Consider the following 18,095-nt stretch of genomic DNA (forward strand, 5'->3'; position numbering starts at 1 on the left):
AAACTTCACTTTTGGCTCATTTATAACATCTGAAATGTTTAAACTAATTAAGTTAGTTTAACAGCTGAATTAAGTTAAAATGTTGTACGAGTTATTTTTACTTTTAACTAGCGTTTTCTATTTCTCTAAAACCTCATATATTACTCTAGCAAACTCAAATTTGTAACTTTTTTCCATTTTATAGAAAAATGCGATGTTCCAGTTTCATTGCGAAAACGAGTAGAAATTCCCTATGTTCATATATTCACATCCAACAGTACAAACTTCTCAATCACTCCCACAGGAATTCAGTTATAATCCGTCCCTAAAGAGTCTTTCATCAAATGTTTGCTGGAATTATGATTTTGAAATATTTGGATTATTCTACTTTCTTTGTTTCTTGATGTGGTAATAGAGCTTTATCTTCTCATTTTGTAATTCAGTTTCTCTTTCTTTCTTTAAGTTGGGTTTAGCAACATAAACTTTACTCTTATGGCGAAAGTTTTTGAAGAAGGGTCGCAGAAGATTTTGCCATTACCAAAAGACAGAGGGGAAAAAAAATTAAATAAAATAAGGAATTATATTTATAGGTTTATTCATCAGTGGGCAATAATTGTTTTACTGAGGATGTGCAAAGAATTCATTGATTTATTAAATCAATGGGTACAGTTAAAATGATGAACAATAGAATAGTGCGTGTTCAAGTAGCGTTACTTATGCTCAGACTGAAGATGCAATCGAAAGTAACTTATTTCTTTGTATGAAATTCAATTACCAAGTAAACAATTAATGAAAGCGTGCAACTCATAACCGAACATTTTATAAAAAATAATAAGTATATCTTTTTATTGACTTTTGGATCTTTTATAATGAACATAAAAATTTCATACACTGAATATACTGGATTCAGTTAACTATGTACAGACCAATGTTAAGAAAATGCCTAAAAGTGTAATTGTTTTTTCCATTATACTTTTGATTCCAAAAGATTCTTTCCCGTTAATTGTATTCATGTTTGAAATTGTAGTTTTTCTAAAGACGTATCTAGTTAGGTCAAAATTTGATAAAGCAGAATATATTTTTAAAAAATATGACAAAGGAGAAATTTTTATATTATAAAGGTTAAATTTATTTTTGAAAAAATCCATAAAAAATAATATCAGTAATAAAATAAATATTAATATAAGCCTAATGAAAACAATTTGTAATTTATTGAATAGAAGCTTCATTAAACATACTTTTAAAACGTACTGAACTGCGTACTTTTTCAAAATGTATGATGAATTCTCTTGGTAACTGAAACTACATAAGAATTCTCAGTTCATGGTAAGTTATATCTGCAAGGTATTGGTATTCATACGTGCAGAAATAAAATATAATTATTATCAACTTATTTGATTTCTGCTCTATAACAACTACAATCTTTCACTTTAATAATTGTTTTGGTCCAAACCTTTAGAAGAATTTCTAGGAGATGATAAACTATTTACTTTATTTATTTTAAAGTGACAGTGGCGATCTAACCAGAACCTAATTAGGCAAGCAAAATCGCTTCACTAATTTTGAGAAAATAATTTACTGGCTCCTCACTAAATGAAAATCAAAGATTTAGGTGATATAGATTAAAGTAATATGTACCTATATTTCAAATAAGGTGGAAAGAACCCCTTCAAAACAAATGACAATTCTTAAGAATGCCAATTGATAGTAAGTCATTTACAGAAAAAAGCATCTGATGATGCCCAAGCCAGGTAGAAACGTAAGCAAAAATTAATAATAAAATTTAAAGTTTATTACTACCACAGAAAAGTTAAATAGAGAAAATTTCTGCAAATGCTTTTTTTCTAAATTGAAGAATTGTTAAAATTTTTAACTTTTCTAAAACTGTTACCACTTCTTTTCAGTATCAATGTCAAAATAAGATTTACCTTAGTATGAAGGATTCAATTAAGGTGCCTACTTGTGATTCTAAAGTATCATTCTAATTTAATAAATTAAATTTCACCAGCAAAGCACTTAAAACTTTTAGTTTTATAATTAGGTACTTTAGAGCTATCCAGAATATCTTCCTCGTTAAAACTTATATCTCTAATTTAGTCGTTATTTGGTAAATGAATATTTAGAAAAAAAAAAGAGGCCAACATTTCTTCCTCAGATTTACTCAAAGATTTCCTTTACAGCTATTATTCATTTCTACATATTATGATAATAACAACTTTTGCATATCCTTTAAAGAATTCCTTTAGCTTTATAAACTTCAATATTCTATCTCACAATATTTTGACACTTATTTCACACGGATTTTGCTTCAGTAAAGTGAATTAAGATACTTCGTATTGGTTCTATTTTGTTAATTATATTCGAAAAATGATCAACGAGAACCAACGTAATTTAAAAAATAACAATAAATGGTAGCCTAAATCTTTTTGTAAAGGCAAATGATTGAAAAGTCATTGATGATTGTATTAAACTACATTTTGTACGTTTAGATTTCAAGCAAGCTCAAAAGCATTGAGCTAATAAATGCAATTAGAAACTTGGGAAACTCTAATAAGCTGACTATCACTGACAGGATTGTCATTAAAAAATAATAAGCGCTAAAGTTACAAAGTGTTCTTTCGGAATTCTTTGATGTCACTGGTGACTTAAAGAGGACTTCTCTTAGCTGTAATTTGGCATTAAATTGAAACAAACCGAATGGGATGAGTTTCAATAAACTAACCTATCATCCCATTTAAGTCGAGTATGACCACATATCTGGCATAAGCACTGGTAGGAACTAAAACAAAAGAAAAAAAAAATTTTAACGAAGAGCAAATGTCCTTTTATACTACATTTTTATATTACATGTTAATGTTCCAAAATCCATGGATTTGCAAACTTCCACTAATCAAGAACATCAGTTTTGTGTACAATTTGACAGAAAAGACTTCTAACTGGAAGCAAGTTATTGGAAAAAAAAAAAAATCATGAAAAAAATAAGACCTAAGATCGATGAATAGACAATGGCGATTAAGAAAACAAAAGAAGGATAGCGTTTTACTGATCTGTAAAGAGCTAGACACTGTCATTATTGCAAGGAAAGTATTTGGTGTACAGAATAGGGAGAGATTTTCCAAAAAAACCTTCTTTACAGATGTCCAGATGGCTCTCGACAAGAAGAGAACGTTTAGAATGATGTCTCCTGAGAACTCGAGAACTTGTGAAAACCTAAGTATGGGCCTTCGGTTCTTTAAGACTAGTAGCGAACAAAACACCAACAGTGTTCTTTAAAGTTAAGATGGAAAAAATATGTTGTATACGTTTTTAATTTTATTAATAAATAAATGAAAAGAACTTTATACTCGTATAAAGTAAAATAAAGAATATGAAGCATTGAAACTGAGAATTTTTTTTAAAAATACTAATAAAGTATACAAATACAAAATATGAAGGAAAACATTTTATGTTATGTACGTAGAGATAAACTTGACACAGGTGTAAGCAGATAGTGTAAGATGTTATTGAATATGCATCATGAATGATGATATCATGAAAGGTGTGTTGGTTGAATATTGAATACAGGTGAATGAAAGTAATAAACCGCTTTTAGAGGAAAACAGTAAGCTATGTTTACAATTCAAATTTCGTAATGCTTCTTTATTTTTTTCAAGTTTAAAGTAATTGAAATCTAAACTTTTGTTAAAGACAATGAATAATTAGACGTGAAACTTATAATATGAACAGAATCTATCTACATACGTATTGGGGTTACAGCTTTTAATGAGTCCTAGTCTCCTCAATGTGTCTGAGCCATTATTATCGGTCGTTTGCAGCCGTTTTCCAATTTCTTACTTCCAGCATGCTTCTTGCGTCGCTGGTGACGACCCCATCCTTCCAACTCAGTCTACCCATTCACCAGTTAACACCAATCATTGTCTACAGCCAGCTTCTAGGAATCTGCCTGACATCCATCCTCACCACACGCCCCACCCAGCTCAGCCTCCCTGAAGGCTTATCACTCACACTATGCCCACCTCCCCGAACAGTTGATAGAGGCACTATATTATGTCTTCTTCTCCACACGTCTCCCTCCTTCTCAGGACTGAAGATCCATCGGAGAATTTTTCTTTCAAAAATTCTCATCAACCCTGAGGGTGGTCCATGTGTGAGAGGCGTGCGACAGAACTGGGATGAATCAATGTTTTGTACAGTCTGGCTTTCGTGTATGTGAAGATCAGGCTGCTCTTAATATGAGTCATTTTCTGTACAACTTGATTAACTTCATAAAACAAAAAACAAAAAAATGGAGAAATGCGTTGTAATAATGTACATTGTTTTTTATAATTCTGTTTAATTATAAACAGAAAAATTTATATTAATCAATTCAAATAAATTTACCGTAATTATTTAGCGGCTTCTGCTGTATATTAGTTGAATTATTGCAACGATTTACATTACAAATTGGCTTCTGAAATAAATTATTCATTATTTAATGACCAAAAACAATTTGGTATTTCAATGGTGTTAAACTTTATTATTTGGGAAATTTATTATAAATATAAAAAGCTATGACTGAACCAAGTGCTTTGTCACTTAAGTTTATGATATTTCAAAAAATGGAGTCAATAAGTTTGTGCAGTGAACAGTTCCTTATGTCGGACCAAAACGAAGTAAGACCTACCTGCTGGCGGTCGTTTTACTTTTACCAATCTCCTGTGAAATGATGTTGGAAGTATTGACTAGGGAGCCTAGGTGCATGAATTCTTTAACTTTGAAAGCAATTTCCAGAAGGTCCGCTACCACCTCCGACATACATATATTTTGTTTTACCATTGTTGATTTCTAGGCTCATAGACAGCGCCGTCTCCTGGAGAGCACGAATAGTATTCTTCAATGCTAAGAGGGATCATGCAATGATATCTACGACATTTGTCACTGATATATGGAACAACACTTTAAATAAATTGTTTTATTCTTACTATTCTGAGGCTATATTTTCTTGCGTGTACTGCGAAAAAGTGTTTCAGTGAAGTGGTCCGTCCAAAAGATTGATTTTGACAAAAACCTTCTTTTAACCGAAACATCAAATTTGAATTTTCAGCGATTTTTGTAGTTGAATTACACGCAAACCCTTACTCACACAATATACGGACCAATTTGAAAGACTAATTCTTAGGACTAAGGAAACCTTAAACGAATATTTCTGGTAAAAAATCAAAATAGAAACACAGCACGATTACACTACCTTCACTTAGTAGAGTAAGAGAAGGTAATAAATGTTAAACAGAATATAGCTAATTAACAGAATAGAATTCAGTGTGCGGGAAAGTAGCCGGGTCCCTTGCGTAAGATGTGGCGGAGGTAATGCTTAGGATACTGTTACCTAAATCTGGTAAATATTTGAAGAAGCAAGCAAGCAACCAAGCGTCTCTCCATTCGCTTGAATAATTGAAGAGCAACAGGGCCAAGTCTACTGTTTGTTCCACATCACTTCCCCATCTATTTCTCTCTAGATTACTGTCACAATTACACAATTTGTACAATCACTTTACTACATTAATCTCCGTTACTATTTGTAAACTACAACAATATAAAACGTGTGTTAAACTAGTTTTATTAGTTATGTTTTCAATTTGAGATTTTTTTTTGCAGTCACTTTTGGATTTTAAGACTTTATAAATTATTATTATAATTTTTTAATTTCTCTTGAACACCATGTTAATAATTTCGAAAAATTCAATTATGGTCTTAAAATTCCTTTTAAAGTAATAAGAAATAAATGTAACTTAACCTTTTGGAATCCAGAGAAAATTTTCAAGTTTTAATATTGTTAAGAGTAATAAAAGAAATTCGGGTGTGTATTCACACCAATGGTTCGCTAAAATTGGTAGTTTGTTACAAGTATTATGTACAAGTAAATTTATTTAGCAGTGTTGCCATTATTGATAAAAACTAATGTTTAATTAGTAAATACACTTTTTTTTTCTTTTTATATTTATTTTTTCTTGTTTGAACTTATTTTTAAATCCCATGTTTATTAAACTCTCTTATACACTTACAATTGAACGTTTATATGTTTTAGATAGGATTTGATACAAACAAAAGACTTCAATAGAAAGTATGCTAATGTATTTTCCTTAGATTTATATATGTATATAACTGTAAGGATTGGAATGAGTTCTCATTTCCTTTATAAACCTATATGTAATTGTATACTGTTTAGTTTAAATTTCTTGTTGAATTTGAAGTTCTCTGTTTGAAATGTTATTAAATTAATTCAAAGTATTTTAATTCACATTTTGTAGAATTCTGTTTCCCTTTCAATACTTATTTAACAAAAACCATTTGACCTGATTTTCGCAATTAAAATTTTATTTTAATTTAAACATATGAACTACAAAAAATAAAAAATTACTGATAAAAAAGAGAATTTGGTAATATAACAATTTTTTCTTTATTGCAGCCTAAAATTCTTCGTCGAAATAAAAATGCTAATTGTGTCTAATAGAATAATCTCCTTAACAGAACTTACAGTTTACAAAGTTAAGTATAAGGTAAGTTAAGTACCCATCATTTCATTAATACTTCATTGATATCATTTAAGTCATTTGCTGCATTAATGTTCATTGATATTTTTAGAATTTATCAGATGTAACAGACCCTAAAGCTGGCTAGTTCATTCATAATAATTTTTTTGTTATAATAATGATAAAATGTACATATACTCGTATTACATCATAGAAGCTTGAATTCGTCTTACAGAAGTATTCTTGAGCACAAGCAACACACAGTTAATAATTTATAGATAGCTAAACGTTCAAAAACTTCATCTCAGCTAGTCTCCTGTATTGATCACATTCCAATTCATATTGTGGAACCTAGTAATAGTATAAAAGTATTTGAAATACAATTAGATAAATAAAATGATTATAGATATTGAACATTTATTCAAGATATTTGGATTTCATTGTGAGTTGCCATTGAGCGACTCCCTTTTCAAGTCAGACGAGAAAAGGCTCATTGGAAAAACCAATGGTAGCACCATTCATTATTGGTTTTATAGTTTAACAATAGCATTATTAACGAGATTTAAATAAGCTAAAGTATTAAACTGGGAATTTGTGTTTTTAGGCGCAATTTATAGTTTAATTTTATTTATTCCAATTTTTGTTTAAATGCAGATGTATTATAATATATCATGCTTTGAATAATAGAGATAATAATTTATTAGTGTTACTAAATATTTTAGGTAATTCATTCTTCTGTTTAATCGAAGTTACTTTTGAAACAAACTGAAAAGTTGTTCTCATAGTTTTTTAAAAATTCTTCTCTTTTTACTTTATTTCTAAGATAATTATTTCATAGTTCTTTTTCCTTTTATAAAAAAATATCTTTATTTTAGTAAAGGTTAAAATAAATTGATATATCCTATGAAGTATGAAATTAAATTTGTCTAACCCACTGTCTATAGTACAACTAGGTCACTAACTCGGTTCGATGAAAATTTTATTTAGAATAAAGCTGCTTGAAACTTCACTAATTAATTCCTTAAAGATTTGATAAAACCTTTTTATCAAGAATATTTTTTTTTTAAAAATGAATTCATTTTCCATCCAGGAAATAACGCAGATTTCTTCACAATTTCTTATAAAATTGAGAGATTATTTTAACTAACAATTGTAATTTACATTTTGTTCACAAGTTTAATTATTATAAAATTTGCAAGAAATAAATGTTAAAAATAAAAAACATCTTTAATGCAATGAGCGTTGCCTTATTTCTGTATAAAAACGATAGTACAGATAGTATTACAGATAATAACTAGAATATAAGTGCGTACAAAAAGCTGTGATTTGTAGCAATAGCCAAGTAAACATCTTCCTTACGAATTTCGCGTGAAAAAAATTTGTTTTTAAAATCCACTTTGAGCACTTCGATCAGTTCATATTCTCTTAAGCTAGTTAATCGCAAAACTCAGATCTATGAAGGTTTTTTTTTGTTTAAAAACAAAAAAAAAAATAAGACTTAAAAATTAAATACTTGATCTCCAAACTTAAAGACAATCTCTGCAATAAGAGAAAGAAATAAAGAAATGTGTTCACTCCATCCTTGGAAGCAGAAAAAGTAACGATGTACTATCTCTGATTTCGTGAAAGGAGACGTATACCATTCGTGCTAAATTTCATGTAATGAGATCCTCTTTCGAGTCAACATTTGCATGAATGTTTGTTTATCTTATACGAGGGTCGTTTGAAAAGTCCGTGCAAATTCAGAGAGATAGCACTACTGGCGCGTATCGAGGTTATGTTTAGTTAGTAGCATCTCTTGGAAGAACACACACCAAGTTTCAGCCAGATCGGTCTATTTCTTTGTGTTTGGCATTCGTTTGAATCGAGGAAGTCGAGTGATTTTCAAAAAATGGACGAAAAAGAATTTCGTGTGTTGATTAAACACTACTTTATGAAAGGCAAAACGCCTCAGGAGACTAAAGAGAAGCTTGATAAACATTATGGTGACTCCGCACCTTCGATTAGAACAGTTTATAAGTGGTTTCAAAATTTTCGGAGTGGCCATATGGGCACAAGTGACGCTGAACGTTCTGGACGCCCTGTTGAGGTTACTACTCCAGAAATCATTGATAAAATCCATGATATGGTGATGGATGACAGAAGAGTGAAGGTGCGTGAGATTGCTAGTGCTGTGGGCATCTCGAATGAACGGGTACATAATATTTTGCATCAACATTTGGACATGACAAAGCTATCCGCAAGATGGGTGCCGCGATTGCTCACGCTTGACCAAAAACGAAATCGTGTGAAGTGTTGCAAGGACGGTTTGCAGCTGTTCCAGAAGAATCCGCAGGACTTTAAGCGTCGTTTCGTCACTGTGGATGAAACATGGATACATCACTACACTCCTGAGACCAAAGAACAATCTAAACATTGGGTTACCAAGGGGGAATCTGCGCCAAAAAAGGCGAAGACCGTTCCTTCGGCCGGAAAGATTATGGCGACTGTCCTTTGGGATTCGCAAGGAATAATCCTCATCGACTATCTGGAAAAGGGTAAAACTTTTACAGATGCATATTATTCATCGTTATTGGACCGTTTGAAAACCGAGCTGCAAGAAAAACGCCCACGATTGGCCCCCAAAAAAGTCCTTTTCCATCACGACAACGCACCAGCTCACACCTCAGCAGTTGTGGTCGCAAAATTAATGGAAATAGGGTTCCAACTCGTTTCACATCCCCCCTATTCTCCAGACTTGGCACCCTCGGACTACTATTTGTTCCCCAATATGAAGAAATGGCTGGCGGGAAAAAGATTTTATTCAAACGAGGAGGTGATTGCAGAAACGAATGGCTATTTTTCAGACTTGGACAAATCCTATTATTCGGAAGGGATCAACAAACTAGAGCAGCGTCGGACGTAGTGTATAAGCCTTTGTATAAATACTAAGGACATAGTACACTTTTGGAAATTTTCGCGTTTCAAAAAATAATAATAATTTCGTGCAGTTTTTGACGATCAACCCATGTTTAATAAAACGTAGTACTAGTAATTGACGCCTCAATAAGACTTGGTGGCAACGTTCCGGATCATGAGATCAAGGCTTGTTAGAAACATTAATATTTGGAAGCACAATTTTCCTTTTCTAAAAAAGAAATTCGGAGAGAGAATGCTGTGATCTAGAATTAAGGTATGCAAATATTATGGCTTTCACATCAAAAGAAACGCAATACGAATACAAGATCGTTCAGTAAGATTTGAGATCAACACTGAAGAAGACGAAATTATGATGGATGAATACAGATGATTAGAACTGGTCAACATTAATGAAATCAGCCATGTTTTTCAGCACTGCTGATCCTTCCAGGATCAATAATATCGATACAAGAGATTATAATATCTTTTAAAACTTTACTTTCGATTTTAAACATTCGATTTTTAAGCTTTTTTGTATATCTTCAAGGATTTGTCTGTTTACTTATGTTTACAAATAGTTTAAACATTATAATTAAAAACTCGCTTTCACTTTGAAAGATTTTTGAAAAGACTGAGGGACAATGTGTTAGACTTTCCTAGGTAATTTGGGAGAGCAACACAAATAAAATAAAATAACGAATTAAAGGAAAGGGAAGGGTGGGGGACGCCACCAACACCCAGAATACCTTCACTTAAAAAGAACAAATACATTTTTATTCTCAATTTGGTAAAAGTACAAAGAAAATACCATAAGGTCTAGATCATAATTACTTATTACAACTTACAGTTCAGAACCCTATAACCATACATATAGCTCACATTAGCACGTGCTTGGCCTTTAATGCTCTACAATTTAAACACTGGGAATGACACAGGAAGACGATGGCAATAAATTTCAATATTACAGTCAGATACAGAACTCTTGGCAGGGAGAGATACTTCGGCGTTTGCGGGGCCACATGGCTTGACTTGGCTGCAACCGTCGTACAAAGTGACACAGACTAAGGATCCTGTGAGAAGCCCCAAGGGCAACTGGCTCGAGCTCCCAGGAACACGCTGGAGCCCCCTCTCCGTTGACTTCTCCAGTGCTGCCAACCGGACAATGCTGCGCTATTAGCACCAACAGATAAATTATATGCCGGGGGGCCGCACATCCCTTCGAGGATCGAACACACTTAATGCTTCTGTTAGAGTGGGCGCGATTCTGGCCCCAAGAAAGTCGATTAGCCACGCGCTCATTATATGCATTCACATATTAGGCCTTCAAAATTTAAAATAAAAAAAATAAAATAAACTAGTACCTACCTCTGCTACTTCTACGGCTACTGAGATCTTCAGATGGTGGACTCTGATCACCACCCGATGACATAGACACTCTTCGCGAAGAGATATCGCAGTCAGATACACTTAGCATGTTTCTTGAGGAATTCTTTTCACCTGAACATTATCTGTAACCGAATTTAGAAATTATTAATGATGAAATATTAATGAAGTATTTAAATTCTACTCAATGACAAAAGCATGCATACAAATTTAGCAAATAAAGGATGCAATGTTGATTAAGTAAGAGGTAAATGAACCGACAATAATTGAAGAAATTTAATATTCTTATCTTAGAAATGAACTTTAAATGAATATATTTACTTTGATAAAATGGTTCGAAAGCTAAATTTTCTCTTGTATTAGTTAACATCTTCATTAATTAATTATGAATTAAAAAATATTCATCAAAAATTAATATTTTCTTACGTAAATACTATTTTGTTTTAAACTTTATTGCCGCGTTCTCAAATGGCAAGTAAGCGAAATCACAAATTTGATCTTTCTGCAAGTTTTCGGTTTTAGTTACGGTGGATACGTACTCACATCAATTTGTTAAAACCATATTTAACTACTTAGTCAACCTCAAAACAAATATTTCTTGTGAAAAATTCAAATCGATAATATTTCTTACCAGAAGTATAATTACTATTTCTATTTCAAAACTTCTAACCCACAAAATTTCTTCAATCTTCAAAACTAAAGTCAAACTTGAATATAAGAATATTTGTACTTCTTAGAATTAATTCTTATAATTTTTGAAATAATCTAACACTGAAGTTCCTTAAACAATTTTTTGTAAAAATGTTTGAAGTAAAAGTTTGACATAAATTTATGCGCTAGTAAAAAGTTTAAATAAAATCGGAGCCATTTGTGAGCAAATCTATAATCAAAATATATGGAACCATCTAGTCAGCATAATGTCACTTCCAATTGGCTGATAATAGAATAATAGAAATGAAAAATGATTGTATAAATGGGAATGCTCTCCCGAATCACTTATTTAACTATTTATATTTATGTATTTTCAGTGACAGAGTGATGAATGTAAAAATGTGGAATTATTTATCAATGCGAGCAAAAACGTGTGATGGATAGTGTTTCTTGAAAAGGTAGACTGCAAAAAAGGAACTTTGAGACGAAGTGACATTTTACTCAATCTGAACGGTATCTTAGTCTTTAGTGTTGATGTCTTGAGTGAGATGTTTCTGGAGTTAGAGGAAACCTTGCCTTTCTGGGCGCGTAAGAGAGAAAAGCAAAAGCATTTCTCTTGGATTTTATTCTCTTTTGATTTCCTTATTTACATAATAGTTGACTGCTTCCATTTTCATTCATTAAAATGAAATTACTCATGTATTTGAAAAAATTCTTTTTACACTCGAATAACAAAAGAAACATATTTAATTAAATGTTCGTTGCAAACAGAGGTGGAATTTTAAGGGGACAAACAGCCACACTCTTAAAGGGGCCTAGAAATTCGTTTAAGTGAGGTAAAAAACGTTGAATAGTGTTTTCAAAGAATGCACATAAAATTACGAAATATCAATAAAAGTTTTATAAATTCTGAAACACAATAATTAGATCATAAGATGACAAACATCATCTTAGGATTGGCTCGTATTACAGTCGGATGGGCCCGTTATTAACACTTTCTTGCTTGCATTCTCTGATGGGCTGGGTGTGCCCCAAACACGGGCTTTTAAATTGTGGAACGCCCCTCTAATAAAGTATTGTTAATTAACAAGCAAAACAGAAAATATATATTCATAATAAACCAATGTAATATAATATTATCATTAAATATTACAGTTAATTTCGTTGAATTAACCTGTCTCTTCGTCAACAAGGATTGTTTACTGCTTATGTCTACATTATATACAATTTCAACTCAGCTGCGAGGATGTAATATAATGAGTGCAGTGTCAATATTTTCTAACCACTTTAGGTTTATTTTGAACAGATTGATTAATTAACATTCATTGTTTTGTAGAATAACATTAATTAATTTAAGCATTATGTACATTTTTATGAATACAAATTAATAATTTAAGGGATGCATAATTTCTTTATATAATTAAATAAACTTTTGAAGTAAAAAATATTAAATCTAAGCTTCTTCTTTCACTAAACCTTAATACCTTTGCAGCATCAGATTTGACGTAGTAGACTTCCTATTCTTGAGCCTTTGAAGCGTCGGGTTTGACTTGAAAGCCTTACTCCTGTACTCGATGTCTTTGCTCTCGACCCAGGTTCCCAAACCTCTTGAACTTTGGTGATCAGTTCTGGATTTTTAAAAGATTTGCTCTTATTTAACCCCACTACTTCTTAGGCCATCCACTCAAATTCGTTTTGGACTTCTTCCTCTTCCTTTTCCCGCTTTCGCTCATGCCACTAACTCTTTACAAAGAGTAGGGATATTCAAATACGATAGTTTCAATTTAAGTAGCCATGGAACATAAATAATTATAAAATTTCTCTGATTGATTGATTCACATTTATTTTTTTAGAAAAGTGATTTGTTTTAAGTAATATATAAGGTGCTGCCAGAATAGATGTTCAGTTCGCTACAAAAGGATACATTGAAAAGAATATTCCTTTATGAGCAGTAAATATCTATTTATAATTTACTAAGCTAGCCAACTGACAGCTCTATTGTTATGACAACCATGACGTCATTTCTAGAGATTTCTATTACAATTGCAAAATTAATTGTACTCTACAGATGTTTTCATTGGTTAGTTATAAATTATCACTTAAAATAATACTTAAGTGCAATGTTTTAATAATGGTATTAACCTTTAAAGAGCTTTTCAAGCTATTCATAAACATGAACGTTCTTGGAACTGCAAAACCTGGGAAAAGCTATTATTCACTAAAAATTTAGCAATAAAGGCCAATTAAAATATGTTTTACTGATACAGAAAGCTTTGTTTCATGCTTTAAATAGGAATCTTTGCAGAATTAAAAAATCCTCAAATCAGATTTGAGTTAAAATTGAACTATTTTGCATGGCATCTCTAGTATCAACTACAAGTTAGTATTCCTTTGGCGATGTAATTCTGCAATTCAGTTTTTGGCGATTCTTCTCAAGATCGTTCATTTTTTTCCCCTTTTAAAAGTAAAGGTACGTTAGGAAAGGAATTAGGTGAGTGATGAATAGGGAACGGATTCGTATGTATTTACATATTTTTTTCTAGGCAATTTACAGACGTTTTTCAACTAGAAGTATTCATACTGACACTTTTTAAGCCGTTTGAGTCTACTTTTATTTCACATATTTGGATGTTATCGCATATTTATACATATTTGATTAAAATAAATAAATATTCCTACATATTTAATCAAAATATGTACATATTTTTTCATATTTTTCATTTTGGGCATATTTTCATAATTGGGAGATGGTTGACAGGAACTGTGAACCACAGACTGTAGGGCTGTGAATCACAGTGGGTACAATGGTTATTGTAATTTACACAGAATGCTGCTAAACAGTGACGGGCACTTGTTAGTTCTTTGAAGTTGTCTGACGTTGTCTGTTCTTTCAGCTCGTTCGTTGAAGTGTCCAATTCATTTCGTTCGGTCACTTATTGTATTCTTTCTTGGGTGAAATGCCACGAACATCGGCCTCAAACAAACAACTGGTTGCTAAATATCTTCGCGAGTTTCCAGCAGAACTTTTTCGAAGTGATGGAGACATTTTGTACTGCACAGCTTGTGACAAGCGCGTTTCTTGCTCTCAACGTTCCCAAGTCACCCAACATATTGCCACCGGATCGCACATAGAGAATAAAAAGAGAAAGAAAGAGAGGACGTCCTATCAAGCCTTCCTTACATCTCCATCATCAAGTAAGTCTACTCTGAGTACAGATCTGTGTCGGGGCTTTGGTTAGAGCAGATATCCCTTTCCACAAACTTAAAAATCCTCATTTCAAAGGATTTTAGTCGTTACAAGTCTATCTTACGCCCAGATCGTCGTCACTTTACGTTTCAACGTTTGAAATTTCATGTGGTTGCAAACAATTTCGAAGAGTGAAGTTTTCAAAATTGAAAATTTAACACATCTTTTTATAAATAGTAAAAATGTTCTTTATTGTATAAATCATTATAACTTGTAAAAACAAATTATTTTGTTCCTAATAAATTATTATAAATTGTAAAAATGTTCTTTTCTTGTATAAATAATTATAACTTCCCCCCCCCAAAAAAATTCCATTTTCATAAAAAAAAATGTCCATTTTACTTAAATATTCCAGAAAAGATTTTAAGAAAATCACATATTTTCCACATAATTGACGAAAATAAATGCATATTTTAATTAAATATTTGGCATTTTTAAATACATAAAAATCCGTTCCTTAGTGATTAGCGTATTTGATTCTCAGCGAAGATAACGAGTTCGAATCTGGCTGCTGGCCCGTAGATTTTTGTCTTTATAGGAGCTTCTTACAGTACTGTTACGAGAGAATACTACCCGGAAAACGATAGTGCACTGATCGATCTTCTGAGCGATCTTAGATGTTAGACGCGTCCTAGATTAAAATCTCTTTTCTTTTCCGGAGTAGGAGTTATTAAAGAAATCTCTAAATTTCACAATGTTTAATTGAAGAAAGCTTTTGCAGATGTAATAACTTTAAATTTAGAAATATGAATATATTTATATTAGTAAAACTGAAGTCAGAGAAGCTTTTTCGGGGACGAAAAAGTAGGAAGGGTTGATAAGGTTTAGTTAAGTCGGGCTAATGGACGAAGTTGAAGTTTTTTCTTTTTTTTTGTAACATAATAAAGTTGTGAAAATAAGATTTGAATTTTACAAAATCGTGGAGTTGATAGCTTTTTTCTTAAAAAAAAGAAAGACTCCAGCATATGATAAACAAAACAAAAAACTGTGGCTGTGTCACGTATTCACGTGTGTTGTACGTGAATACGTTTACCTAACGGGTTATATTTTTTATATAAAATATTTTTATTTATGTATTTAGGATGAAATCAAGGAAACAAAAAGCAGCGGTAAGTGTTTTTCTTTTGTTAGCTTCAATGAGCGCAGAAACCATAGACGATCAAACACATCACACTTACTGGTATGTCCGAATGGATTGTTGACAAACGTCGTAGTGAAACGTGCACTAGCTGCTGCCCAATGTGTCTTCATAATCGACGATCGAACACAATCTATGCCTATACAGTCCGTTGTCAATGTAGAAGCGATTTCATCATCCACTTGCATAATTTCAAACGCCCCAGCTGCAGATGTACTGACACCGTCGTTGATCCGCTCGGCCGCATTCATTCTTTTACGTTCCCGGCACAGCTTGACTCGGTCATATGGTGTTTTAACTATTATTACCATTCGATTGTTCTTGAGAAGCCCTTTCCAACCGTATACGATCTCTGTATTTGGTTATGGCTTTTCGATGCGTATAGGCCGACATTATATATTTTTGATATTTTTTTATTCTAACACCTTATTATATTCACTGTCACTATTTTACACTAATGTTTTATGTACAACCGATAGATTGTGACAACAGCTGACGATTAAAACTTAAACGAACATCGTAGCTAATCCGAGTCAAAAGTTATACTAATTGCCATTCTCAATACGCAGCAAAATGATCTCAAAATGGCGGCGCTACCCTCTCCACCGCGCGCGATGCGTCACAGTCCTCGCTTATCGTAATGAATTCTTTGATCCTTTAGCTATCCAAAGGTCTAATTTAATTTTGGATGTAGACGATAGATTCGAAACTATAATGCCAAACTGTATCCCCCGATTTTGTTATCATTAGGTTTTTTGGATTGCCTCCATATGATAGCAAATTTAAAGACGTATTCACGTAAATAAGAGATAGATTTTTTAATAATTTCTGTAGACTGTAACGGAAAACAATACCAGCAAATTTGGAAAACAAAATTTCAAAAGGCCAAGTTAAATGTGTGTTAACCAAGTAGAAATGATATGCAATGTTTCCAAAATTTGCACAAAAATAATCACTCATGTTAACACTGGATTCTCATCATCATCATAATCCGTCCTCTTCTACCGCCTAGACAGTGTAGAGGTCTTGCATATACTTTTCCATTCGTCCCTGTTCCTGGCGAGTTCCTTTCCTTTTCGCCATTCTATTCCTTTTTCCATTAGGCTTTCCCGTATTTCTTCTTCCCAAGTTCTTCTAGGGCGACCTCGACGTCTTTTCCCTTCTGTTCTTGCCTCGTATACTAATTTGGCAACTCTATTGTCCTCCATTCTCATAAGATGTCCGTACCAGCGGAGTTGGTTTCTTTTTATTACGTCTATGGAAGGTTCTACACCTATATCTTTCCTCACTGTTATATTTCTTATCCTATCTCTTCTCGTCTTACCCAAAATCTTCCTTAGATAACGCATTTCCATCGCTTGGATTTTGCTCTCTAACTTTTTTGATAGGGTCCACAATTCACTTGAGTAGGATATGATTGGCAAAAATACCGTTTTGTAAACAGTGACCTTGGCCCGCATAGAGACTTCCTTCTTCCCTATGAAGCTGTTTCTGATTGCGTGAAAAAATCTTCCTGCCGCACCTATTCTTTCTTTTATTTCATCTTCCATTCTTCCTTCTTCATTTAGGTGGGCACCCAGATACTTGAAATTTTTCACCTGCTCCAGCACAGTTCCTTTAACTTTTATCTGTAGTCTCTTTCCTTTTTCACCAATTATCATAGTTTTAGATTTCTCTACATTTATTTTCATTTTCTTCTTTGCCAACTCCTCTGTCAGGACTTTCATGTTAAACTGGAGATTCTTATCCGAGTCTGCTGCCAACAAAATATCGTCGGCGTATGCCAGGATGCTGAACCCTATCCGCTGGAGGTTCCTGTATCCAATATGCAGCTTTTTCAATCTTTTTAACACTGGATTCTAATGAAGCAAAATAGTCTGAAGGCGGTTGGCCATGCATGCATTTCTCTCACGGAGATTTAAATTTACTTGTTGTTATGTTACAATTTAATATATTTCTTGGAGTTTTTCAAGCTGAACTTAAGACATAAGACATGACAGCTGCAAGTAATTATCCCTGATTAGTAACTAGTAAACCTTGGGAGCCTACAAAACGGGATTTCCCTTGCAACAACACTCTTTATGTACCACATTTTTGTATTTTGCGAAGTTTTTCCTCTTTTCCTTTTTTTTGGGACATTCTCTATGTTTCAACTTGCTTCAAATGATAACAACACTATAGTTAGTGCTTTCAGGAAAAATAAAAAATGAGATACAAGTATCTTTTTTTGAATGGAGAAAAGAGCAAACAAATGGAAGGTTGCATGATTGGTTTTTCTGATTACATATGC

The 18,095-nt window shown here is 32.5% G+C and overlaps 1 protein-coding gene across 5 annotated transcripts in view; it reads right to left on the reverse strand.

Annotated features, from left to right (window-relative positions):
* Positions 1-18,095, reverse strand: part of LOC141456921 (uncharacterized) — a 127,845-nt gene that overhangs the window by 15,999 nt on the left and 93,751 nt on the right. For all 5 annotated transcript variants that reach the window (XM_074133330.1, XM_074133331.1, XM_074133329.1 and 2 more), the window contains one exon: positions 10,752-10,894. In XM_074133330.1, coding sequence (XP_073989431.1) covers positions 10,752-10,860 — 109 coding nt within the window. In that variant the 5' untranslated portion in view covers positions 10,861-10,894. The remainder of the gene's footprint in view (positions 1-10,751; positions 10,895-18,095) is intronic.

This window comes from Rhodnius prolixus, unplaced genomic scaffold (assembly GCF_049639745.1).
Source record: "Rhodnius prolixus isolate KJV_2025 unplaced genomic scaffold, Rpr scaffold_10, whole genome shotgun sequence".
In the NCBI taxonomy this organism is placed as follows: domain Eukaryota; kingdom Metazoa; phylum Arthropoda; class Insecta; order Hemiptera; family Reduviidae; genus Rhodnius; species Rhodnius prolixus.